Below are 27,730 nucleotides of genomic sequence, written 5' to 3' on the forward strand. Positions count from 1 at the left end.
ATATCTATATCTGTGGCTTAATGAAAGCTGAGGAACAGGGAAATATACCTAAACTTTCGGTGGCCTGTTTTGGAGAAATGTGTCCTAACATGGCAATCTCAAATAGGAACATTGAAAGGCTTGTCCTGTTTTCAGATCAAAGCAGGAATCACAGAATCATAGGAAAGCAGAATTGGATGGGGCCAAGAAGGCCATCAAGTCAAACGCCCTGCTCTTGCAGGGCCCCATTTTGCAGCATCCCACTGAAGGAAGTACTCATTTGTGGTGTTATAGTTAGAGGTAGGTGGGTTGCAGGTAGCTGACTGTATGTCCAGTCTGTGTTCTAATCCCAACCCAAGGATCATGATCAATTTCCTCAACACTCTGACACGATTTCCTACAAAGGAAATGCACCATAACAGTGGAAAGCCCTTGGAATGCATTCCAATGTGAAGCACTGTCATTTATGAACCTCTCAAATAACATTTTAGCTGAACTGAGAAATCTCCTTTTTATGGGTGCTCTGCAAATACAGTGGCCATAGGCTAAAGTCATTGTAGCCCCATGGTCACTGTAACATCCCTTTGTGGGTTATTTGGCTTTCTGCTACTTGCAAAAGCACTCCCAGTGTAGTTCATGGAAAGAAGTGGTTTATACCATTATAGAACTTGTTTGCAATGGGAGGCTGATTACTGTGGCAACTGTAGAACAATTTTTCCTAGGGGAAGAGCAGAAGTGAATGCAAATGATCCAAACTGGCTACTTTACAAATATGTTGTAAGCTAAAAAAGGGTTCTCAAGGTCATCAACCATTTCTGAAATTCTTTGAAAAGGCTATGTTGTCTCTGTATTGATGGCTGTTGCACAATAGAGCATTTTTCAGGTTTGGACAATTCAGTGAAAAATGGATCCTGATTTGCAGTTTTTACAGAATTATTTCAGCATAAGAATGACAAGCATCTTTAAAAACTGTGCATTTTACCCCATTGCCTGAAATTAACCAGGGTTGTCTCTGTAGTGCTGGAGGTTGTGGCTGCAGTACTACATCAAACAGTCTAGCATGCTTAATTTTATTGTTTATATTAACTGGTGTAAATGAACATTTAATGTCCAAGCACTTGTTAAGTCTTTTACTGGCAGCTGCTTGTTTGGAAGAAGTGGCTCTTTGGAAGACAAATCATGTCTTCTTGCAGTAGCAAGGTTGGGTTAATGGCATTATCAGAAAAACTGACTCCTTGACTGGAGGTATTGAAAGGGGTGGAGACCCAATACTTGTTTATTACTAAACAATTTCCATTTATTGAATATATCAGTGACAAAGCAGGGAGGTAGGGCCCACCAAACATTCAGCATGAATTCTCACAGGGCATATTATCATATGAATATATTCTATCATCTATATCTTAAATGAAACTAGGTTGAGCTATGTTGTAGCTGTTATAAACTTATTTTTTACAAAAGGTATTTAAAAGAAAATCCTTCACTGCCAAACAGAGTCATAAATACCATACCGAATGAAGTAGAGTTCACCTGGTGCTGGAAGGTGCAAACTGACATGACCAGGAATTGCATAAGGTAGATGCCAGAACAAATGAGGTCCTAAATGCAACCATCATGGTGTGTTTTGTTTCGAACCGGTGTGTACCATAACGGATAAGCAATACACATAATACAATTTATCATCAACATTTGTTTTGCAGAATGCAGCACGTATTGTCAGAGCCCTTTTTGAAGTGGCCCTTCGTAAACGCTGGCCAACAATGACATATCGGCTACTGAACCTCAGCAAAGTTATTGACAAGCGGTTATGGGGTTGGGCCAGCCCTTTACGACAGTTCACAATCTTGCCACCACATGTCCTTGAAAAGCTGGAACAAAAGAAACTCACAGTTGACAAGCTGAAGGACATGAGGAAAGATGAAATAGGTAAGATGCAGGAAAAAGCTAAACTATGCATTTCAAGTATATTGAATCTTATTTCTCTGTTGTTCTTTTTTTTTTTAATCAACTTTACAAAGGTCCTGCCCTATTCCAAGGGTTTATCAGTGGAAATTACTATTGCACATTTGTAAATATTTCTTTGAACTCCCAAATTTATATTGAAACAGTCAAATATGCATTCGCACTGAGTCTTGAGTTCTTAGGAACATATGAATCTTCCCTAGTTAGACTAAGTAGTGTCTAGTAGCAGTTATCAAAGATTTCTGACCAGTTTTCTCAGCCCTACCTAGAGATTCTAGGGATTGACTCTGAAATCCTGTGTATGCAAAAGATACAGTCATGAGTTACAGCTTTTTCCTCTCACAAAATAGTCAACAAAATTCTAACCCCACTGCCCTTTATTTTTTATGTTTATTTCAAATATAAAATTCCCTATTTACTCATTTTAGCACAAATCACACAACATAAATCTATTCATTCCTTTTCTTTCTTAATCTGGGTAGGAGTTTTAGCTGAGTGGTAAAACAAAACAAAAATGTATGCCAAAGGTCTCAATTCAGTCCTGGCATTTCGAGGTAAAGGGATTTGAAAGTTGGGCAGCTGACTGAAAAATGGGAGAATATTGGAGTAGAAGACCAATAGTTTCACTCAGTATATGATGATTTTCATCCCACGCTCCACAAAAAAAATCTCAGGATTGCAAAAATGAAAAACAGAAAAAGGAGAAGAAAATGTTCTTGACTACTTAAGGTCAGGCTTCACTTTTGGTACATTGTGGATTTTAAGTGCTAGGTCAAAAACTAAAAAGCAAAAAAACTTGGCTTGGAAAGAGTACGTTAAGTGATATAAATTCTTAGTAGCTATTTAACTCATTACTAGCAACTAAGAGAAGTTTAAAAGGTCATTTTCCAAGCTGCAATAGACTAATTCCGCTCAAATATTTATTTGAGTTGCATCCAATCTAAAGTGATCTCATGCAACAGGAATTCCTCTTACCCTTCTTTCCCCTGCCCATCTTCACATCTGCTCTAGAGTGTTCCTAACCCTCTAGGGCAGAGGATGACTGTGTTCTGCTCATGTTGTCTATTCTGCTGGCAGACAAACTACATTGGATATCACTCTGTTTGCTATGAAACAACAAACACACGTCAGTAAACCATCTCTGTGTTTATTTTCTTCCCTAAGATACTAATAGATGCAGATTTGTTTCAGGTTTCATATTTACTTTGCAGGCCATATACTCCATCATGTGAACATTGGATTAAAAGTCAAACAGTGTGTCCAGCAAATTCCCTCCATTACAATGGAAGCAACCATCCAGCCAATTACACGTACTGTGCTGAGAGTTAGACTGAACATTAATTCTGATTTCAAGTGGAATGACCAGGTAAAGTGTCCTGAAAGTAAAGTTCAGAGAATGTGTTGAAAAACTAGCTCTGGCTATAGGCACCACCGGGTAACTCCTGAAAATATGTTCACATTTATCCCAAGCCTTCAGGGTGAGTTTCAAGCCTTACAATCAAACAATAGCTTTAAATCTAATTTTATTCTATATCATTAAATTTCACTGTAATGCATTCTTGAGTTGAAGATATACCACCAGTATTGGTAAGCCCCCCACCACACACACATACCCCATCCCCATGTATGACAGCTGCACACTTGACCTTGGTGACTTTGGCACAAAGGTCTGAAGTAGAAATTCTGGATGTGCTTAGAATCCCACTTCAGAGCTTTGTATGTAACACATAAATGTCAGAAGTGGATGCATGGATAGGGCTATGATGTTGCAAAGAATTTGTGCAGATTTTAACTGATTCTGTGAAATTAAAGAAGTTGAACATTCTATAAATCATCTGAGAAAAGAATTCCACAAAACACAGATTCTGTAGGAAATTTGTAAGAAAGAAAAAAACCATTCCTGCATGAGAACATGTACTTTGGGGATGGAACCCTTACTTTCTGTGCAAAGTTCAAATATGACCTGGTATTTTAAATGCAGTATGGTTACGAGACATTTTACCAACCTTTTTAATTTTCTTTCCTCTGCCAAAATAATGTGTCTATCAATTATAATATAAAAATGAAAGTCTTAAGAATGTGAAAATACTTTTAATTAGTATGTCTTTTCTTTGGCACCCTAGGTACATGGAACAGGTGGAGAGCCCTGGTGGATTTGGGTAGAAGACCCTACCAATGATCACATTTACCATTCAGAATATTTTGTTATTCAGAAAAAGCAGGTTAGTCTATCTCACAGAAGTGTAAGACACATGCATCATGTAAATTGGTGGGAAGCTTCATAAACATCAATTTACTATCAATATATCTAATAATATATTTATATTCTATATTTCTGTAAATTTGAGTCTCATATTCACATACTAAAATTGGCTTTCTACAAATCATTCATGGGCATTACTTTTAAAACAAAATCAAATAGAGGATTTGCCTTTCTTGTGTGCCTGAAGGAACAATTACTAGCAAATGAAAAATCAAATATGTGATGATTCCTTCTATTATACTTGTCAAGACTGATTATTTCTAGCTACAGTTCCATCAAAGGAAATCATTTAATAGGCAAAAACCCAGTCCTTTTTGTTAAGCCATTTAGTACAGGATCTGTCTCTAAAGTTCAATTGGATCTCTTTTGTTTTATGCTGTGTTTTATAAATATACAAAGAGGCATTTTATTATTTTGCTTACCTATTCTTCATTTTTTTCTATTACATGAAAAATACACTAGTACAATTATATATGCTTCTTTCATGTAGAACTAAAGTACTAAAGTACTACTACAGTAATATAGTAGTAATTTTAGCCATGTGGAGGGCAATAATTGTGCTTTCTGTTGTGTTTACCATAGGTCATTGCAAAAGAAACCCAATTCTTAGTATTCACAATTCCAATTTTTGAACCATTGCCATCCCAATATTATATCCGGGCTGTGTCTGATAGATGGTTAGGAGCCGAGGCCGTGTGTATTATCAATTTTCAGCATCTGATTCTACCAGAGAGACATCCACCTCATACAGGTAACAATCTAATGAGAATTGATTCCTGCAAAATTACATATGTCTCTGCAATATCTAAGGAACCTATATTTCTCTACCATTTTATATACAGTATTGTGGTGATTGTTTTTCCCCATCTGTTGCTAGTTTAGAGTTTCATTAATAGTCCACAACAGTGTGATCTGTTAACCAGGCTTCAACGAACTTTTGGCACTTCTCTCTTGACTCTAGCAAATGGACTTCTACTTCATAGCGATCTATCTCAGTTATTCTGTCCGGAGAATAGAATTGTGACATAAGGAAATAATAGAATTCTGACATAAGACACAAAAACAATAGAATTCTGACATAAGGAAAAGGTTTGTCTTTAAAAAGGGGAGGGGGCTAACATTTCTGAATACGTTATTTATTTGTTTTATGAATGATCTCTTAAGCTGCAGGGCACTAGCTTCACACTATTTTCTTGAGTCTCTACAATACTGAGTGAGGAATAAAAAACAGTTGGCACATGAGCCTATTTGCTTCTTCTGGGTTCACTGGAGAGCTGTACACCAGTGTGCCTATTATTGTATAGATTTTTACTGTCATTCTTCTTGTTTCATTTAAAATTCAGCAAACTAAATGCATTTTGAAATGTACGCCTGGAACTGTAGGCTTCTTTTTAAAAAAAGGTATAAATTCATACGTGCATGTCATGTGCTTGGCCATTGTTGTGCTGTACCTAAGCTGTCTGGCTAAACATGTGTACCCTATTTATCTAATTGACTGACCAATGAGTACTATTCAGAAGAAACAAAAAGATATTTACACATCAGCAGATAGAGAACCTCCAGGATTTATGGTAATTGACTGCCATTCCCATCTGGTTCCTCTGAAACAATGAAGTGTACAGAGGTCCTGCTAGACAAAGATCAAGAAAAGGCCTTTTCTGCTTCTGACAGATCCCAAGAAATCATAGCATTAGTGGGGGATGATGAAAGAGTTCTGAAGTAGCTATGAAAAGTATGTTAAGAATATTAAGCCTTGAAGCCTCTACAAATTTTATGGCTTTCCAGCCATACCTTACTCTGAAGCGTCCTAAAAGGGGCACTGAGATCTTGGGCCAAACACAACTTCAAAGAACGCATCTGTGTAACAGAATCGATGCAAGTGCCTTCTAATTTGATAGAAGTCCAATCCAATCTGGTTATGAACATATATCAGGTTCAACACACCACAGTTCCTAATTGTTTGGCAAGCAGATGCCTCCAAAATGTTGCATATAACTGAAGAACTGTTGCTTCCTTTAAATTTGTAATTACATTTTTTAAAGTATTGCAGGGATATTAGGCACATAGCTTTCTGATTCAGCCAATGTAATTTTCTGTAGTGACGTGTCATTTTTCTGATATTAATAAAGTTAACAAACTGTCTTTACTCATACTTGCATTTGCTACTGCCTCCTGAAGAGAGGGTCAATTCTTCTGAAGAAATTTTTCCATTGGGCCTTAAAAATAAGAATTTAAATTACTATGTTTTCATCAAAGACATTTCTGTGCTAGCTTCTAACACTAAAGCCCCCTTTTTCTACTTTATACAAATGCAAGTTACAGTTGAACAGCTACATAAAATAATTCTGTTCCAATACAAATCAAAAATATATACAGCAATTAAAAGCCACAGTCTATTAAATGTAGACTATTACCATTACTCCTGTAAAAGCAAATTAAATTGTTCAGCAAAGCAATAAGAGAGGAAAGCAGACACACTACCTTTTATGAAAGCATTCCATAAAAATGGGGCGGCTACAGAAAAAGCCCTGTCTCCTGTGCATGTCAATTTGAATGACCTTAATGCCTGCCTTGAAAAAGGCATCCTTAGCCAATCTTAAGTCCCAGGCAGATTCATACAGGTATAAGCTCTTCAGATAATCTTGTCTCAAACTGCTTAAGGCTTTTAAAGATAATCACCTTCATTTTAAATTGGCCCTGAAAATACACTGCCAACCAGTGCAGTCTTTAAAGAATGGTATTATAATTCTGATCACATAGCTCCCATAAGTTACTGGTGGTTGAATTCACCAGGAGTTAGTAAGTAACCCAGAAGGATACCATGATTGGCAGTGTCAAAGCTACTGAGAAGGTCTAGGAGGGTTAACAGGATTGCGCTTACTCTGTCCACATGGTTTGTAAGTTATCCACCATGCAACCAAAGCTGTTTCGCAAAAACAAGCTGTAATTCAAATACAAATGAACAGTATCACCCAAGCCCACAGGTACTGGACAATCTGTTTTTATAGCAGGTGTTTAACTCCCACCAACATAAAGGCAGTGGAAGCTACACACTCATTTACAGAGTTATTAACCACTTCCAGGATCCAGACTTTAATATCCAGGAAGGACATAGAACCAGCAAGCTGATGGCTGGCCTCAAATTTTCAAATTGGTTTTCTGCATGAGACTGTATAAGGTGAAACCCATCCCAAATAAAGATGACTAGATGGAGGTGTGTCTATTCATGTTGGATAAATGTGAGTTTTTGCTGGCACAATGTAATGTGGATTGATAGCATGGAGCCTGTTCAGCAGGGGTCTCAAACTCGCGGGCCTATTGCCTGGACGGGCAGGGCACGGGGGAGGGGCCCTGCGGCCTTCAAAGCGCCAGCAGCGCCCGGACCAGCCGCGGGATGAGCGGCCCACCACCACCACGGTGGTGGAATACTTGATGCGGCCCAGCTTCACCCAGACTCTACTTCCAGCGGCCCCCAGGTAAGTTGAGTTTGAGACCCCTGCTGTACAGGTTCTCTGTCTGATCTCCCAGGAATCAAGATTTTGATGGCATTGTAAAGAGATCTTTGATAGTTGGACAGTTTAGAAATAAAATTAAGTAACAATTAAGATTTTCACTGTGTGCTGTCTCTCTCTCTTTCTCTTTTACACACACACAGGCACACATGTACGGCCCAGGAGGCCCCTTCTGACTCGCTCTTTTCTATGTTACATGCAAAGTATAGGAGTACTTCTTTCATTGTCTAGTTCACATCATTTTCAGGCATAGCAAGCAATAGCTTAATTCAAACAGAGCACTAAACCATGGTTTAACAGTAAGTGAACAAGCTTTGCACTATTCCATCATAACCATGGTATCAGAAGCTTTCATTACAGTCTTTCACTAAACACAGTGTAGCATTATGTCCAAACCCAGATAAACCATTGCTAGTCTTAACTGGTTTATTGAAACAACCTATCATCAAAGCATGGATTTTGAAAATAGCCTGAATAAAGCATAGTTGAGATCAACTACAGTTTAGGGTTACACTATAATACTAAACCAGCCTTCCTCAAATTGGTACAATCTAGATGTTTTTTGACTACAATTCCTATCCTCAGCTACGTAGCTGCCAGAGGATGACTGGCACTGTAGTTAAACATCTATTTTTGGAAGTCTGTGCTAAACTATAGTTGATTTAAAGTTTCTGATATTTTTGCAGAAGAGGACATAATTACATTTGTCAAACAAGACCATAATTACTTTAGATTATTCTGTTCAATTAAATCATAAATTATTGCTTTAATTATTTTTCAAAGTTATCTTTCTGCAAGTTTCTGAGCTAGATATTCTTCATGTTAACAGCTAGATCTTCTTTTCTTTACGCCCTATGTTAAACGCTAGCATTTCTCACTTGTATTGTTTGAGCAGTAGAAGCTGGTGCCTCCGATGTCCACAGTATCGTGTATCCACTGCCAGCCGTAGTCTGACCTTTTAAGGAGCTATCCATGGTGCTTAACCTATTTGAGAGACGAGTTTCAGCTCCATGGATAAATTTTTAGAGTTTGAACTGAAAGTGGAATAGATATCCCACCACACAGATATTGGAGGCACTGGCCTCCGCTACTTCTGAGACACCATTGTGTTGATTTATAACTCTGGAGAATTGCTGAAACTTGGTGAGTTGGATCCAGATTCACATGAGCAGGCCTTTAACTTGGAGGAGGCCGTGTTCTTCTGTCCCCTTACAGTACTCATGTCCCCTGAAAAGCTGCTCTAGATCATCCACACTGCTCTGAAATATTTTGGGAAGTGGTACAGAAGAAAGAGGAAATGGTCAAAAATGGCAGGTGCCCCTGCTGGTTTTCAGTGCATTCCACAAATTGATGAAGGTCTTCTGTTCACAGAACAGACACTCCTGATTTATCCTAGTACAATATATTCTGTTTGTTTTTTGTTTATATTTATACCTTCTACTTTATTACTTGGTTAGTTGTGGCCATGACCTCAATAATAAGGTTAAATGAACAAGGTGGTGAAGTAAGTGCTCTTTGTTACAATAAAATTATTTGACCATGTTATCATTTTTAGTAATAGATGCATCAGATTTAAGAAGCTGTATCAATCTATAAATTAGATTGATTCAGATTCCCAGATATAATGTTGTACTAGAATATTACGTGAGCACAAGCAGATACAAAAACCGTAAAGTAAAATAAGCCTTCAGCTTTGTTTAGTTATATTTTCAGTTTCTGTGCAATATGACAAAAGCTTCAAACTGCTTTTTTTTACAATGATTAATAATTGGCTTTCACTGGCTTCCAGTTGAAGTCCAGGCCCAATTCAAGGTGCTGGTTTTGACCTATATTATTATTATTATTATTATAACATTTCTATGCCGCCCCTTGCCGAAACCTCGGGGCAGCTTACAACATGATGAAATACATTGAAATACAATAGTACATAATAAATTACCATTAAATATAAAAATACAAAAAATACATTGATTTACAAATACAAAAGCCTTAAACAGCTTGGGACCAGGATACCTGAAGGAACGTCTCCTCCCTTATATGCCCTCTTGCCCCTTAAGATCTGCGGGAGAAGCCCTGCTCCAGGAACCCTCTCTAAGAGAGGTAAAAAGGTCATCAACTTGAAGTAGGGCTTTCTCTGCTGTGGCATCCAGATTCTGGAATGTACTCCCCAGAGAGGTACGCCTGGTGCTAAGTTTTCGGTGCCAGGCCAAAGCCTTTTTATTTAAATAGTATTTTAAAATTTAATAACTTTTAATCTTTAGTTGCTCTGTTGCTTTGTGATTTATTGTTTTGGTTTTATTATTTATTAGAAATTGTTGTTTAATTCTTTTAAATATTGTAAGCCATCCTGAGATTTTGAATAATAGGATGGCATACAAAAGCTATGGATGGATGGATGGATCCATGGATTTTTATCTTTAAAAATCTTGAATGGGACTATGTATATGTAGGCATCACATTGTTTTATCTCATACAAAGAATAGATCAACTTCTTACATTCTGTATTTAACAATGAAACTAGTTGATAAATTTCTGCCAAAGACAGATTTTCCTCAGGCTTAAAACAGTCTAATTTTCCTTTATTTTTCTTATTATCTAGTAAAATTGTATAAATGCAGTTAAGAATGGCCTACACAATAATTACAAGATGGCAGAGTTTAGTGGTTAAAAATGGAGAACTTGTATTATTAGTGACTATTATGTACCTTTTTAAGGAACTATATATCAGGATACTATAATGCATGATTTTTCTTTTCAAAATGTTTGATCTGACTATCACACTAATGCTATATGGCTTTAATCATTTAATTATATATTTTAGAGTTAGGGTAATATAATCTGATTGTTGGATATTGGTATATAGAGGATGAAGACCCGAGGCACTGGGAATTTGTGCTTAGGGCCCTAATGATATCCCATGATGCTTAGGTCATGCCTACTACTTAATCCTCTCATTACAGATATATATTTTAGACTTTCTCCCAGGAGGAACTGCTATTATATAAACCAGCCATATTTGGATCATATTAGGCATCATATTTTGTTCAATATGGTATTTTCATATCTAATAATGTTAGATTTGAAAAAATGGCTAACCTTATACAAATATTGGACACCACAGTAGGTATCTTGAACCATTTTTTTTAAACTTGCCAGTTGCTTTCTTTGCTGTATGCAGTAGAATAAAACATTGCTCAAAATTGTATTTCCTTTTAGAGTATGATCTATAAAATATTTAATAGTAATCTGCTTTTCTAGAGTGTCTGTGTTGATGCCAGAATTAACCTGTTATGTTTAATTATGTATTTACACCTGTATTAATTATCATTCCTCAATTTTCAGAATTATTGGATCTCCAGCCTTTACCTATCACAGCTTTGGGACAACCCAAATACGAAGCCCTGTACAAATTCACTCATTTCAACCCAATTCAGACCCAGATATTCCATACAGTGTATCATACGGATTGTAACGTTCTTCTTGGAGCTCCCACTGGCTCTGGAAAGACAGTTGCAGCAGAATTAGCTATCTTTAGAATTTTCAACAACTATCCTACATCAAAGGTTTGTTCAACATCACTTTTTCTGGAAAATCTTTGCTTTCTGTATCTGCTTTCCTTATTCCTGCATTTCTTGGGTGAAAGGGCAGGAATATTATGTAAGAATATTTTTAAACTTTGTGTATGCTAAAATGATCTTCACCACATTTTGCAAAAATGAAAAACCACTGATAAAAATGTAACTATCTCTCCACTTGGAACTTGTAGCTGTCTTTAGGCAGTCATACAGGCAGTCCCCAGGTTACAAACAAGTTTCGTTCCTAAGAAAATGAAAATTCATCTTGAAGTTGGATCATGTATGTTCACCCCTCCACTTTCATGGGGGTCAGGGTCGCAGGACACCTGTGAGGGAACGAAGTGGAACAACCGCTAGTGCCTCCAGGAGCACCGCTCCTGTCCAACTTCCTCCTTGCAGGAAGGAAATGCTGGAGAGGTTTCCTTCTCTGGATGCGCCGGGCAGAAAGGCATATTTCCAAGGCCTCCCTCTCTACCCTTTCACCTCTTCTCTCTCTCTGCAGTGATAATGCTTCCTACAGTATTTTTTTAAAATTGATATGCTTTTATGGCATTTTGTTCGTAAGTACAGCTTGTTTGTAACTCAGCTGTTTATAACTCGGGGACTGCTTGTATCTACATCCATGATATGGATTTATTTATTCTCAACATGTCTGTATGGCCTATCAACAGAAAGTGAACCCAGGCTGGCATATATGGGAGCAGATAATGCTTCAGATAAAATGTCTCCAAGCTATTTATGGCTTTAAAGGTTAACACCACCTTTTGAATTGGGTCTCGAAACTGACCTGAGGATAGGACAACATTCAAAGCCCAGGTCTAATGCAGTCATATTGGGTTCACACGACATGACAATATTTTTTTTAATGAAAGTTGGTCTGCCATGTCATTCAAACCCCATTGTGGTATTTCAGATTGTTATGTTTAGTTTTACTGGTACCACAATTGCTTGTGTGGATGACATAATATGCAAAGGAGACAGTCGGCAAGAGCAGCCCATTGCAGCTCTTAACTGTGCTGGCAAACCTCTCAGCAACACTATCACCATCTTGTCTAGATGGAATCTTGTTTTATTGGCCCACCTTGAGTCTATCCTCAAATTGCAACACTGCTGCTAGAAAACTTTGCATACATTTTATACTAATTAGAAAAGCTCCCAAAAGTACACTTCTTTATATTAGGGAAGTGAAGAGTGGGGGTTTATATGATAGTGATAGTTAAGAGGGTATAACTTCTTTTTTAAAAGAAAAAGGGCACTGGATGTTACAAAGGCACCAGGCCCTGATGGGGGACACCCAAGAGTACTTAGGGAGTTGGCGGGAATACTTTCACATCCACTGGCCTCCATTTTTGAGGCCTCGTGGAGAATGGGTTTGGTGCCAGAGGACTGGAGGGTGGTGTCAGTGGTCCCAATTTTCAATAAGGGTAGTAGAGAGGACATGGGGAATGACAGACTGGTTAGGAAATGTCCATTGTGGGAAAGACAATGGAAAGGCTCATAATAGCAAGAGATCTAGTAACCGTAGATAGGGAATGGAGGTTCGCGGCCATGCAACACAGCTTCTACAAAAACAGGTCCTGCCAAATGAACCTTGTAGAATTCTATGACAAGGTTTTGAGGTGGCTAGACAGAGGGGATGCGGTGGATGTGATTTACCTGGATTTCAGCAAGCCTTTGTCAAAGTGCCGCATGATATCCTGGTAGAGAAATTGAGGAGTTTTGGAATAGACTGATGCACTGTCCAATGGATTAGAGTATGATTGATGAACCAAAAGCAGAGAGTGAGGAATCATCGGGATGGTGGTCAGTGGCAAGTGTGGTCCCCCAGGTCTATGTCCTGGGGCCCATCCTGTTCAAGCTTTTCATCAATGACCTGGAAGAGAGAGTGGCAAGTCTGCTGATCAGATTCGCAGATAATACTAAAATGGGGGAGGTGGCTACAACTGAAGAGCAGGTACTCTGGATCCCAAAGAATCTAGACAGACTATGTAAGTGGACCGGGGACAACAGGATGGCATTCAATGCAGATAAGTACAAGGTCTTGCACTTGGGGCATAGGAATGGGTGTCATAAGTACAGATTAGGGGACAAGTGGCTGGAGAGTAGCACTTGTGAAAAGGATCATGGGGTGCTGATCAACTGCAGGTTAAACATGAGTCAGCAGTGTGGCACGGTGGTCAAGAGGGCAAATGCCACCCTAAGATGCAGAAGCATGGCTTCTAGATCGAGGAAGGTATTATTGCCACTCTATACAACTCTGGTGTGCCCGCAGCTGGATTATTGTGTCGAAGGTGGTTGAAGCCTCATCAGTGAAGGATAAGCTGGACATGCATGTGATAGGCATGTTATGAGTGTATCCGGGTGTCAGACTTGATGGCCCGGGAGACCCCTTCTGACTCACTCTGCTTCTTTGTTTCTATGAATATCCATTTTAGTTTGTATAAGTTTGTTCTACTGTGTATGTTTCTATATTTTTGCATCCTTTCTTTTTTCCATTTTTGCAAAACAGCATATTTTGGAATATTTGTTTTTGCTTTAGTGAGATATAATTATGATATTATGATTTTCTTAGATTTTAAATTAGTGTAATTGATTTAAAGGATAAATGTTTGGTACATGTAATCTATTTTAGTTAGAAGCATGATACAATCAACTAAACACAGTATAAAGAAGACACAATGTTGATCCTAATGCTAGAAATACTTGAACTACTTCTGTGTAGCGACTTCGTTCCTTTACACTTTTTTGCTGGTCTTCTTGTCTTGTTTTGCAGGCTGTATATATTGCTCCCTTAAAGGCATTGGTGCGGGAGAGAATTGAAGACTGGAAAATCAGAATTGAAGAAAAGCTTGGTAAAAAGTAAGGATTTTTTTTTTTTTTTTTTTTTTTTTTTTTAGTTTTCTGAGATGGTCAAAATTAAACCTTTTTTAAAAGTCTTGTAATAGCCAATATGTAGTTGAAGGTTTGTTTCCACTGTATTTGCTTGCCACCACATCTAGAGAATTGTCAGCAAATGGCATGAAAAGGAAATGTGTGCTTTACTTGTTCACTGTATTTACAAGTAAAACCTGACCATATTCTTTAGAACATTACTCTGTGCTGCCTGACATTGTTAAACCTCTGGATCCTTTTAACATCATACATATATATATTTATCCAGGGCCAACAAAACCTCAGTTATTCTAACTTGAGCTAAGATGTGTTCCTAAATAAAATAAATGCAACACAATTTGAAATGACTTATTTCTATATGCTACAGCTCAGCTCCAACATTGGTCTTCCCTGTGAAAGGAACTGCTGTAATTACAAAAGCAAGAAACCTTTCCTGTCTCTGTTAGGAAAATGAACAGAAACTAAGCTCAGTACCTGGGATGCTATTGTGGATGCACCCTTGCATTCTGAAAAGATCGCATTATTTTTTATGTTTCTGTGAAGGGTTAATGTTTGAGACCTGCTGCCTGCTTCAAAGCAGATAAAAAATTGTGCTGTATCACTTCACAATGACCATTTGACTCCCTTTACAGGGTTGTGGAGTTGACAGGGGATGTGACTCCTGATATGAGATCAATTGCCCAAGCTGACCTTATTGTTACCACTCCAGAGAAGTGGGATGGGGTCAGCAGAAGCTGGCAGAACCGAAGCTATGTTCAGAAAGTTTCCATTCTCATCATAGATGAGATCCATCTGCTAGGTGAGCATCGTTTTTATCAGTATTATTTCTGAAATAGAGGTGTGCTCTGGCATTGCTAGATGAAGTTAAAAAAAATACTGATGCGTATTCTTCCCTTCTTTTCTAGGGGACGAGAGAGGCCCTGTCCTGGAAGTTATTGTGTCTCGGACTAACTTCATCTCTTCTCATACCGAAATGCCTGTCAGAGTGGTTGGTCTGTCGACTGCATTAGCTAATGCCAGGGATCTTGCCGATTGGCTAAATATAAAGCAGGTACATAGAAGACATTAACATCCATTATTTTGGGAGTAGCAGTTTGGCATTATTTTTTTGAAAATGAAGCAACCTTCAGCAGGAACAACCAAACATTTATGTTTTTGGCTTCTTCTTCTTTTTTCTTTTTTTTTAGATGGGGCTATTCAACTTTCGGCCATCAGTGCGTCCAGTTCCATTGGAGGTACACATTCAAGGCTTCCCAGGCCAGCACTACTGCCCTCGTATGGCTAGCATGAACAAACCAGCATTTCAGGGTATGCAGCCCTAGCTATATAGAGAAAAATGCACGTCTTATTTTGTTGTCTACCTTCCTGTTTTGCCCCAAGAAGAATGTTTTTTTTTTTTTTTTTAAACATCATGACCCTAACTTCTGGCCTCACGCATTAAAGTTGCTAACACAACACATGTCAGGGGGACTTATATGTATTTCAAACAGAATAATTGAAATTATTCTTCGCATTTGACACTGTGAAAATAATTTCCTATTAATGCTTTGAGATTTACAACTTATAGGCCTTTCTCAATATTAATTCAGTAAGAGATTCCCCCCTTATAGAAGCTTTAAAAAAATTGTAAACAGAAGTTGCATGTCAAGCTAAGCTTGCATAATTCTGATTTCAGGGCAATAACCATAAACTTCAGAATTTCCAGTGTGTCCCAGATATGTCTCTGTTTTCAATTTTTTATTCTTAAACTGGCAGGCAGGATAGATTTAAGAACCACCTTCATATTTTATTGAAACATGTTCTGTTTAGGTTCCATAAGGAATATTTATTATATCAATTAAAAGGAAGACCCCAAATAAATTTTGTGATGTGAACTGCTGCTGATTGTAAGGCGACAGTTGTGAGGTGACTTTTTAGCTGATCTAATTAGCCTTATGACAGAAGTGAGGTATTGATTGGGGACTGGAGACCAATCTTGGCAGTTCAGATTATTTACACCTCAAGGAGGAGCATTGTAGAAAAACACTAATGAACAATAAATCTGTCCAGAGCTGTTCAGCCACACCTGTTCCTGAAGCAAGAAAAATTCATTGGCTGTCAAGCTTTCGTTAAGAAACAGATATATTGGTTTCTGTACGAAGATGCAAAATTAACATTGTCATCTGTCATACTCATATGTACATGCATTTATTCTCATTTACAGAGTTGAATTGTCATGGTTTCTACTGATGTCATATCAATCAATTAGATATAAATTTGTGAGGCTACATAAAGGAATAAATTGATTTTATATCTAACAGATCCCTTAAAAAGTAAAAACATATTGTATACATTTTAATGATTACACCTGAAACAGCTTGTTGCTGTTAATGCTTCTACAAACAGATCAAATAACTGTAGAAATGTGATTTACAAAGCAGTTTTCTTTCTACTTGTTATGCACATTAATGTGTCAACATTTTCCATCATAATTCCATTTCTCAGCCTATAAAATATGGCCGAAAACTGAACATTGTCATACTCTGCAAGAAAAATCAAATATGTTTGATATTACTGTTATGAGGTCATAACTCCCAACCAACCAACCAAACAAAAAAGTTAAATTTTGACCAGTCTTTTGGTCAAATTGGTCACTCACTGGAGAATTCCTTTTAAAGGTGAGTGCATATATAATTTTAATTCAGTGGGATTTTTCTGTCAAATGAATCCATGGTTGATATAAGAAGCCTGTGCCAGGAAAAACTGATTTAAGGAATTGTATTGCAGTGTGCTGAATTTCTGTTTTGTTTTTTGTTTTTCAAACAGCTATAAGGAGCCATTCTCCAGCCAAGCCAGTTCTCATCTTTGTATCATCCAGGCGTCAAACTAGACTTACTGCATTAGAGCTGATTGCTTTTCTTGCAACTGAAGATGATCCAAAACAGTGGCTGAATATGGATGAAAGAGAGGTAAGCGCCTGCATTTTATATTTATTCATTTAGCCAAATATGATTGTTGCTTTGTAGACAAATGGGACGTCAGTTGTGCAAGATATTCTTATATGGCTTGGTGTCATGCCCACCTTCTTATTTTAGACATATTGCTAGTCAGTGTAATGTTCTGGATTGCTGAATGATGATAAAGCAGCCTCATGGTCTCTCCAGCTCCTTTCTTCTGGGGCATAAGTTGCCTTCCCATTGCCGATAGCTCTTACCTGAAGATACCTATTGCAATACCAGCAGTGGCAACCACTGTTGAAGCTAACAGAGTTTTTTTCCCTATTTGAATGATTTGAAACCAGAGTTTTAAGACTGAGGGCTACAGATGCTGCTCATGAGTCCTTAATCATGCATGGACCAAAAGAATTCTGCAGGCACATAGCGTAAAACAAGGTGGGAGTTCTTTTATCTTCTGAATGCATGCTTTTATTGGCCTGGCCCTATTATCTTAGAATCTGTCTGCTTATCTGTGTCCAACACAGGAGTAACACCTTTTCAGACTCAGTATAATGTTATAGGTTAGTCCTTGTTTGCTTCATCATAAACACTCAAAAGGAGAAAAATAATATGGGCATTACTATTCATCTGGAACCTGTTTTAATGTAACTCCTTCAAAGAATATGAAATACAATATTATTTAAAAGGGACTTAATGTTCTAGGGCTTTGGGGGGTGTGTGAGAGAGAGGGGAGCAGGGAGAGAGTAGGAGAGAGAATTAACCTGACTCTTAGGTTGGGGTCAAATCTATGCATAGAAGCATACATCATGTTGCAGGTCATACAACCGCAGTGTACTCGCACCCTGATGGCAAGTGATTTTGGTCATGGTTCTCTCCCAGCTAGCCAGGATCAGGAGCCTTGTAGTGCTGTTCAGGAACTGACAGTGGGAAGTTCAAAAGAAGGGAAGAGGAATAGGACTTCTGCTGCTGTGTGGTATCATACTGGATGAGCCACATTTGGAGACAGCTACATATCTGAGCATGCTAATGCTCTATAGCTGAGTTTACAAGAGCTAGTTGAACAGGACTGTCAAGGACCGGGCATTTTGGAGGACAATCACTTTCTGGGTTTCTATAAGTCAGAGGCAACTTGACAGAAGGTCAAAGCAACAAAATGCTATATGGCAGCAGAGAAAGATTCTGGAAAGGGGGAAAAGGGAAAGGAGTTTTTTGCCTTGGTCCTGAAACATTCCTGTACTGTAGAGGGAAGGAAATATTTAAATCTCATGGCATGTATCCTCCCCAACAATAATCGTCTCTGCAGATTACTTACTATAATCTGTTAGTGATGTGAGCAAAGTTATTTCCACTCTATCCATACCTTTTTTTTTTTTCTTCAGCAGGCAGCCTAACATTCTGTACTGCTACTTTTCTGAATCGTAGACTTGCACAGTGTACCCAGTTTCTGCTACTCTTTGTTTCCTTCCCTGGAGCAGAAGTGGGAGCTGCCTTTAGAAAATAGAGGAATTAAATATAGCATAACTGAGTTGGCACAGCATGCTTAGTGGCATAGATCAAGTTCATATCATGGGTAAAACTGGAAGTTCCTATTCTGAGCAATTGGACAAGTTACTGTATAATTTATAATTTTCAAAAATATCAGCATTCCATAAATCCCAGAGCTGATAGGGCTGGTTTTAGAGTTGTTTTAATTTTCCTTTTCTTTTAACTTACGGACTTATATGCTTCTGGGTACTTAGGGAGTTTCTTGAGCAGTCAAAATCACTCTTTTATTTTGGAAGCGTTAGTCCCATGTTGCATCCAAAAACATAAGCTTATGAGTATCATTCTTTCCTGTATTCAGCTTGGATAGTTGAATGGTTATTTCCGCACCCTCTGCCTTTGCACTATGTTAGGTTTTACTGGTAAAGCAAATGTTGGACAAAATACTAGATAGCCAGATCCTTGTTCATGGGTGATTTATGAATTGTTATACTTGTTACTATTATATAGCTAGAGGAAATATGTACACAGACATTTGAAATTATGATCTAGAAATTAGGATTTTTCTCTTAAGCACTGAATCTAGATACCCATGAGGGTTTATTCACAGACAGCTTACTTGTTTTGGATTTCATTACTATTTTCCTATATTTAAAATTAGCATTGATATTCCCTGTAGTATCCAAAGTTCAAATCACTAGTAAATCTTTCGCTTCTATCCACCAGGCAGAGAGGACAGCAGACAATTTATCTTTTTCAAGACTGCTACTTCCTCTTCTTCAATTAAAAGAAAAATCAAATGGCTGAAGCTATATAAAGTATATGCAGTGGTAGACCAAAATTGCAGAAATGGATCCCTTTTCTAGTTCACAACTATTTTATGAACTGAAATAATTCTTTTTCTCCAGAGGTACAAGTTTTAGGGAAGAAAAAAACAAAACAAAATAAAACACTTTTTGGGGGCTGTGTGCTTAGAAGTAGGTTCTGTTATATCCAAACATTTTAACTGCAATGCATGATGATTTTAACTGTAGAGTGGCAAAAGCACATACTTATTCAGAAAGAGTGGTTTCTGCCTTTTCTTTAGAAAGTTATATCCGATATAAAGCATTGAGCAGCTTCACAATGCATGCTAAACCATCCTGCAAATAAGCCATGGTTGCCTCCTCATGGAAACACCCATGGTCCTCTCAGCAGTTGAATAGGTGCTTCCCCTCCTTTTCCCTTGGTCCTCCAGCCAATGTCCCAATGTCCTTTATTTATTTATTTATTTATTTATTTATTAAAACATTTTTATGCCGCCCCATTCGCCGAAGCCTCGGGGCGGCTTACAACAAAAAAATAAAATAACATTTTAAAATATATACAATAAAATACAAATATATAATATAAAACATACACTATAAAACAAGCCGCCCTGGCCAAATAAAATTCAATAATATTAACATTTAAAATACTGCTTAAATAAAAAGGTCTTCGCCTGGCGCCGAAAAACAAATAACGACGGCGCCAGGCGGACCTCTCTGGGGAGCGGATTCCATAACTTAGGCGCCACCGCTGAGAAAGCCCTCCTCCGAGTACCCACCCTCCTAACTTCTTCCACGGAGGGCTCCCGGAGAAGGGCCTCTCCCGCCAATCTCAGGGGGCGGCTGGGCATATAAGGATGTAAGCGCTCCTTCAGGTAACCAGGACCCAAGCCGTTTAGGGCTTTATAGGTCATTACCAACACCTTGAATTGGGCCCGGACTTCAATGGGAAGCCAGTGAAGCTGACGGAGAACTGGAGTCATGTGAACATAACGTCCAGTCCCCGTCAGCAGCCTGGCAGCTCTATTTTGGACCAATTGAAGTATCCGGACCGTCTTCAAGGGTAGCCCCACATAGAACCCTTATCTTCTCCTCCCAACTCAAATTGCTACTACTTTGTTCCAGATCCTCAGAAATGTGTAACTGGCATTGTATTTTTTTATCTCCAGAAACATGCAGAGGGGTATGTGTGTGTGTGAGAGAGAGAGAGAGAGAGACAGAGAGAGAATGAGAGAGAGAGACTCTTTCAGAGGTGTGATTTAAGCTGCCAAAGGTAACAAAGTAGAGTTATTAATTTAGGTACAAATTGACAAGGAAAGACTGTATGTAGGCTAATTCATACACTAAGTTACTAAGCCGTCACTGAACTTCACTGGTAAATATAGGAAAAACAGAAGTAGATACATCTAAAAGAAAAGGTTTATTATTTATTTATTTATTTATTTATTTATTTTATTAAAACATTAAAGGTTTTAACATTATTAAAGGTTGCGGAGGTGGCAACAGATTACCCCTCAGAGCATTGCAATCCCTTTGATTTCCAGTGCTGAAATACGAGTTTTCAGTGAATGAATACTGTTCCCAGATTGCACCAGAGAGGGGAGTTATTAACACCCCCACACATTTGTGCTTCCCTTTTGGCACGCACTGCTATTCTTACTGAATGGGGTAGAGTACATGGGGCTGCTTGTGAGGGGGACATGCAGATCCCAGTGGTGCTGGTGCCCCACTTGTTCCTCCTTGTTGTGTCATCTCTAAGGGTTATTTTTAACTGTCTGGAAAATATATGCATTTGTTTTACAGACTGGCAAATATGTGCATATTTTATGGTTGGAGAAGTACAATGCAGGCTTCCCCTTCATTTGCCTTCTGCCATGAACCTTCTGCATATTTTTCTCTATTTACTTCCCAGCCATAAAATTTGAGTACATTTCCTTATCCGTCAAATATGCACTATTTTTTAACATAGAAATATGCACAAATTTCTGGGGAATAAGTGGAGAGGAAATATAGGTAGATTACCTTACATTAAAAAAAAAAACCTCTTCAGATGGTCAGTTGTAGTCTGTATATGGACTGTCCACTCAATACTCTGAAAAACCTCTTGTTTTTTAGTTGTGCACTAGGATCTCCAAGTTATAACAAATGCTGGAATTTTCCGTGTTCGAGTAATACAGATTACCTTGACAGTTTCATATCAGATCTAGTAGAGATAGACAGAGCATAGTAATCAAAGGCAGATGTGGGTGAGTGACTTGCATTCTGCACTTATTCATAGAGTTTGGTGTCTCCCCTTCTTCAATCAAAGAAGATGACATATTTCATTTTTCTGTTTGAAAGATCTATGAAAGGTTCACTCCATCCTCCCTGTTGATTCATGTTTGGGAAGCAAAGGTGCGGCGATCTCACTAGACTAAGTAATATGTCAGGAAGTCTGATTTGCTTTTAATGTCTTTGATCACAAGCTCTTTGTGATCGATCAATTTAGGTGAAACAAAATTATGGAGATTTAGATAGAATGAATGCTAAACCACACATAGGAAGCCAAGGATTCATCCCTATCTGGTAACACCTCCATTTTTTATACTATGTACTTAAGAAAGACTCCATTGAAAACACAAGGCAGTTACTGTAATACATGTGAAATCTGCAACATACTGAATTAATCTTTGCTTGTATTTGAGTCTCATTCTTTGCCATAGTTTGACAAATGCACTGCTTTTAACAGTCTGTGAGGTTGAGACTTTTGAGGAAAATCTAGTACTGGTATACAGCTTTTAAAGTGCAGTTGCAATCGCTTTCCTACAGCATATTATGCATTTTAAACATCTACAACTTGTAACAGTTCTGCTACAGCTAATTTAACAAAATTAATATTGTACCATAAATCTGCAGTGTTTAGTAACACTTACAGAGATAGCATCCAATTCATACTGAAGCCATGGGGAAGACAACTGCACACATTGGAGAAGGAGATGGAGCTTTCTATGACTTCTGAACAGGAAATGACGTAGCTGAGCAAGCCAGAAGTAAAATACATGTGAATGTATTGGGAGGAATGTGCTTTCTGTATGCATCTAGAAATTAGAAGTAAATAGCATTTCATTATGAATTTCTGCCCTGTTGCACATCCAAACACTAAAGAGAATATCTGTCTCTGTTTTACACCAGTAATCTGATATTTCAATTGAATTGTCAGTGTCTCATAATGAAACAAAAATGGTATGATTTCAAATATATTCCCACAAATTGTGACAGATACAACCTTAGGAAACAAAATGCAACATGATACAAGGGTGGCCAAACCAAGTCTCGCAAGCCACATGTAGCTCTTTGGATCCCATGGGCGCCTGCTTGCTGCCTGCCTCTGCCAGCCACAGGCACCCACTTGCAGCTCTCAAACGTCCAGCCTTTACCATGCGGGGCTCTTCTGCTGAACAAGCCTGGCCACCTCTGGTGTAACATGTGCTTCCTATTTCAAAACTTCTGCTATTTAAAAAATACTATCTTCATCTCAGTTATCAGGTCATCATATCCTATTTAGGAGCTGCTAATTTTTTCTCTAGAACAACTTTCCCCCATCTTGTGCCTTCCAGACGTGTTTGGACTGAAAAATCCAGAAATCCCAGTCAGTGGCCCTGCTGGGTAGGAATTCTGGGGTTATGGTCCAAATGCCTCTGAAGGCCTCTAGGATTTAAATACACTTCTTCACTTTAAGCTTTCATAGTTTCGTAACTTGTCTGAGAATTTTATTTTTTAATAATTTTATAGTTTTTCAATTTAAAACTTGATACATTCAACGGGTATCAAAAATGCACAGAATAACAGGGTGATTCTAGACACTTCTACTTGGAAGTAAATGAGACTTGGGCAGTTTGCACATATTATATCAGTTTTAAAATGAATGCATTTTCATACATGGGCAGGTATAATGACTGCAGCACGCTCAGTTTTTCTGTTTTTATGACATAACTCATCATTGGCTTCTTCATTGGTAGTGGCGTATGTGTTACATGTCATACTCCACAACTGAAGGAACAGATTGTGGGTTGTACAGTAAAGCACTTGCTCAGAAGAGTATGGAGCACTGCAAGCAACACACTTGTTCATCTCCGTGTGCTTGAATTCTTGTTATATGCAAACCATTGAGTTTAATGGGGCTTGCGCCAAGGTAAGTTAAGAACTGTAACTTAAGCCAGAGCCAGTGTGGTATAGTGGCTAAGACCACAGGACTGGGGCTCAGGCAATCTGCGTTCTTGTCTGTACTCAGCAATGGAGTCAACTGGGTGACTTTGGGCTAGTCACAGACTTTCAAACCAACCTACATCACAGGGTTGTTGTTGTGTGAATTAAGATTGAGAGCAGGAGGGGGATATTGATGTAAGCCACTTTGAGTTCTTCATATGAAAAAAGGAGGGATATAAATCTAATTAATAAATAATAGGCCCACAGAAGGATATCACTGGTGGCGGATTTAATTTAATTTATGTTAAACTCATATTGTGGGTGTATGTGTTAACTTGCTCTTCCTTCTAAGAGCTCTGGGAAGGTTGTAATCCTGCATGTTTTCCTTGCAGCAACCCTGTGAGATAGCTCAGATAGATGCAGTTCTTGGCCAAAATCACCCAGTCACCTTTAGGGCTGAAGGGAGATTTAAGCGCCTCCCCTTCCAGCTCCGAGTATCCTCTGTGCTGCATTGGTTCTTGCTATGTAGGCCAAAGCAGAGCAAGATACATGTCCGTACGTCATGTAAAGGCTGGCTTGTTGGGTGGGGCAACACCCTTTTTCAGGATTTTCAGAACTTCCTTCTGCAGCAGTGTGTTTAGCCATAAAAAATACCATTTCAGCTTAGCACAGCGGCACTTTAACTTCACTTAACATCTGTGCCAGATGTGAGATGTGTAATTATATTTTGTTTTAAGACTTCATAACTTTCCTGATTCTTTTATTCAGCCCATCTTTCTTTACCGGCCATTTCAGACAATCGATAAGCGTTATGCAGTGGCATATGGTCTGGGTCTGATGTGCTTTGAAAAGGGTACAGAGTACTAATAATGAGGATTCTGCGAAAATGGGAAAACCAGGGCAGCAGATATGCTTTGAGAAAGTATGGGGTTTTAGCATCTTGAAACAATATATCACACTCAAAGGGACAGAATTGGGCTGCGCAATCTGTTAGCTCATTCTTGTCCAATCTGGTCTCCTCCTTTCTTTTGGAGCCAGCATTGTCATCAACTTGCTGAATTATACTCTGACTGGAATGAATTTCAGACACAGGGTAATGTATCTACTTAAATGGAATTCTATCTTTCTATGAAAGCTTTTTAGGTATATTTTTTAAAAATGCAAAACACAACACTGTTAACGTGAAATTGCTCAGAATTTTACAGAAGAACAGAGGGAAATTTTCTACCTTTTAGTTTCAGAAAAATCCTTCTGCTGTTTCTGTCCTTTGTAACTTAAAAAAGGCAGAAACATTATTTTGTTTTGCAAAATAACCTTAAGCTCAGCTTTCAAACATAGCTACAAAGCAATGTTTTCATCATGAAATGTTATATAGTTTAACGTGAGGGCAATGCTTTTTAAACAGTTTAAAAATCAACAGGTCCTATCAACTAATTTAGGATGGGCCAAACCCTTTTTCGTCATAATATTAATATTACGACTGGCCCACTTCAATTTGCCATTGAAGAAACTGTATTTCATAATCAGTTTATTTGATCACAAATACTTCGGGAAAGTTTATGGAGCCTTTTCAGGCTTTCAGGAGAACTATTATGTATGCATGATAATCTCTGCATGTCGCCTTGGCAGTTTTTCCTTAGGTGCTGGTTCCTTGCGTAAGGCTACATAAACCATTAGCAGCGCAATCCTGTGTGTCTCTACTCTAAAATAAGTCCCACTGAGTTCAGTGAGGCTTATGATTGCCATCCAAATTCTGTTTCATGCTTGAGATGGGTATTTCACAAGTTTCTTATGGAGCTTGCTAATTTCTAGATATCAGTGGAATTATCTCAGTGGAATTATTGACTTTGCAGTATCCGTTATATTTTTGTTCTCTTTTATAAGGTGAATGTACTATTTATTCAAAAATTGGCTGAAGGAAAGCGGTTTTCCACAAAACTGATTGCTTTCAGAATTATGAAGTCCTGATAATCGGTAAAATAGGGTTGTTATTTATTTATTTATTTATTTGTGATATTTATATGCTGTCCTATCGCAAAAGCCTCAGGACGGCTTACATAAATAAAATACAAATATCAATATAAATAAATTATGAGAAAATATCAACATAAAAATCAACATAAACAAATCAACCCACTCTGGCTACAGTTAAAAATATAATATCAAAAATACAATATTAAAGCTTATTAAAATATTGATGAAATAAAAAAGCTTAACCTTGTTAGCTTTTTGCACTGATTTATACGAAAGTGAGGGGGGTCTGCTAGAAATGACTGATATTCCCTGCTGTTAGAATGACAGGCTAGCAGTGCATATGACAGCACTCCTGCTAAGGAGCCTTTAGTTTTACTGTGTTAAATTACAGAACCTTGCAGGTATAGCTAACAGCACCACGGGACCCTGCCCTAGTACAGGGCACTAGGCGGTGGTCAGATGAATAGGACCAACAGCACAACACTCTTTAAGTTCTTCCTTTCCGAATTAAACACGCAGGGGTGCGATGTTCTTTCTGCTTAGGATTAAAATGTTAGATTTTATGGTTCAAACATGCTAAGAAAATGCATGATCAAAATGATATGGTTAAAGTTATTTTAATAATATTGCAATATTCAATGATTAAAAGGTTTTCTGGTTAACATTAGTTCATAAAATAAATAAGATGATAAAGTTAGTTGACCAGAGTCTGAAAGGAAACAATGTCAAGGACTTATTTTTTTCTCAAATCAAATAGTTCCCTAAAATTAAGGGTTAAGGTAACACTTACATTTTCAAGTCTTGGCAATGTAAGCTTGTGAGAGAAAGGAACTTCTCTCTGGCTAAACTGCATAATGAATATATAAGCAATGAATAAATGCTGTCTTTATGTACACACTTGAACCCTTTTAACACCGTTGTTATTATTTATAGTGTTGTTTCATTGAACAGCTATATTTTTATTTTATTTGAAGAACAAAATAAAATCATGTTATTAAATTATCCGATGGCTAGATTAACTCTTAAACACAAAGCATACATTTCTTCTCAAAGCAGTGGACATATCATCAAAGATTGTAAAAGAATTCTCCCCACTCCTCAAAAAATTCCACCTGTTTTTATTTTAGAGTTTTTCACACAAAAATTATGCAGACTCTCTTTATAAATTCAGTCTAAGGTAACAGCATCACGCCTTTTAAACATATATTTAAATGAATACATTTTTACTCTTCACCCTGAGCTTTTAATTTCTTTGCCTGCATTCCATTTCTTGTGCTGTTTTTCATAGTGACCATCTACTTGAGCTTCTAGAAATACATTATTGCTTTTGCTTTCCAACCCCTACTCTTGTCTATACAACAAACTTCCATTTTCCAACTTATTTTATAATACCTGAAAGAGGACTATCTAGGAGCCTCCCTTAATCATGTAAACTGATAGGCAACAGGATCAAAACATCTTTTTCAGCCAACTACGTTCCTTGTCATGCAGCACTGATGAGCAATTGTTATAGTATTTACATTATAGGAGGTTCTGCCTGCTTGACAAATTGGTATAAGTATTAATAGACAGGAAATAAATAAGTGACATTACTTTTCTAATTCCACATTTTTAAGCACCTATTTTTCTACCATAAGTTAATATATAATGATAAGTCAATAATAATGATAGAGTAAACAGATACAATACCTGTTGGTATGAGGCAAGATTTTGTTGAACGTGTTAAAAAACAGATACATTCTAAAGTCCAGGGCTTTCTAATAACATTATATTGTATGAGAGTTTTAAAAGGCTATTAGCAAAAAAGCTATTCTAGGTTGCTCGACAGCAGTTTGTCTGAAGCACTGTGCTTCAGAGCTTTCCCAAGCTGTCAGGTACCATAGGGATGCTTTCAGAAACGGAGCTTTCTGAATTCCCTCTGCATATGGATATTGTACATGTGTCTTCACTTCAGATACATAGACAACATTCATTGGCATAAAATGATTTCTCATTTCGAAGAGGAAGAATATTGAAGAGTTACCTTTTGGCTGTATGTCTTATGCTCATAAAAATTTAATCTTCTGTAATTTGGCGTTTCAGTTATAGTAACAAATGTAGAACATTGTAAAAGTGACTTTATGTTAGATCCAGACCTATTTGTACTTGGAGTAAACTCACTGAA

General features: G+C 37.7%; 1 protein-coding gene across 2 annotated transcripts in view; it reads left to right on the top strand.

The window, feature by feature from the left end:
- Nucleotides 1-27,730, top strand: part of ASCC3 (activating signal cointegrator 1 complex subunit 3) — a 258,311-nt gene that overhangs the window by 151,417 nt on the left and 79,164 nt on the right. For both annotated transcript variants that reach the window (XM_044427352.1, XM_044427362.1), the window contains exons 21-30: nt 1,680-1,905; nt 3,153-3,307; nt 4,065-4,163; nt 4,787-4,955; nt 11,059-11,279; nt 14,065-14,150; nt 14,816-14,982; nt 15,089-15,234; nt 15,371-15,491; nt 16,989-17,131. In XM_044427352.1, coding sequence (XP_044283287.1) covers nt 1,680-1,905; nt 3,153-3,307; nt 4,065-4,163; nt 4,787-4,955; nt 11,059-11,279; nt 14,065-14,150; nt 14,816-14,982; nt 15,089-15,234; nt 15,371-15,491; nt 16,989-17,131 — 1,533 coding nt within the window. The remainder of the gene's footprint in view (nt 1-1,679; nt 1,906-3,152; nt 3,308-4,064; nt 4,164-4,786; nt 4,956-11,058; nt 11,280-14,064; nt 14,151-14,815; nt 14,983-15,088; nt 15,235-15,370; nt 15,492-16,988; nt 17,132-27,730) is intronic.

Source organism: Varanus komodoensis, unplaced genomic scaffold (assembly GCF_004798865.1).
Source record: "Varanus komodoensis strain SLA01 unplaced genomic scaffold, ASM479886v1 scaffold1, whole genome shotgun sequence".
NCBI classification, from domain to species: Eukaryota; Metazoa; Chordata; class Lepidosauria; order Squamata; family Varanidae; genus Varanus; species Varanus komodoensis.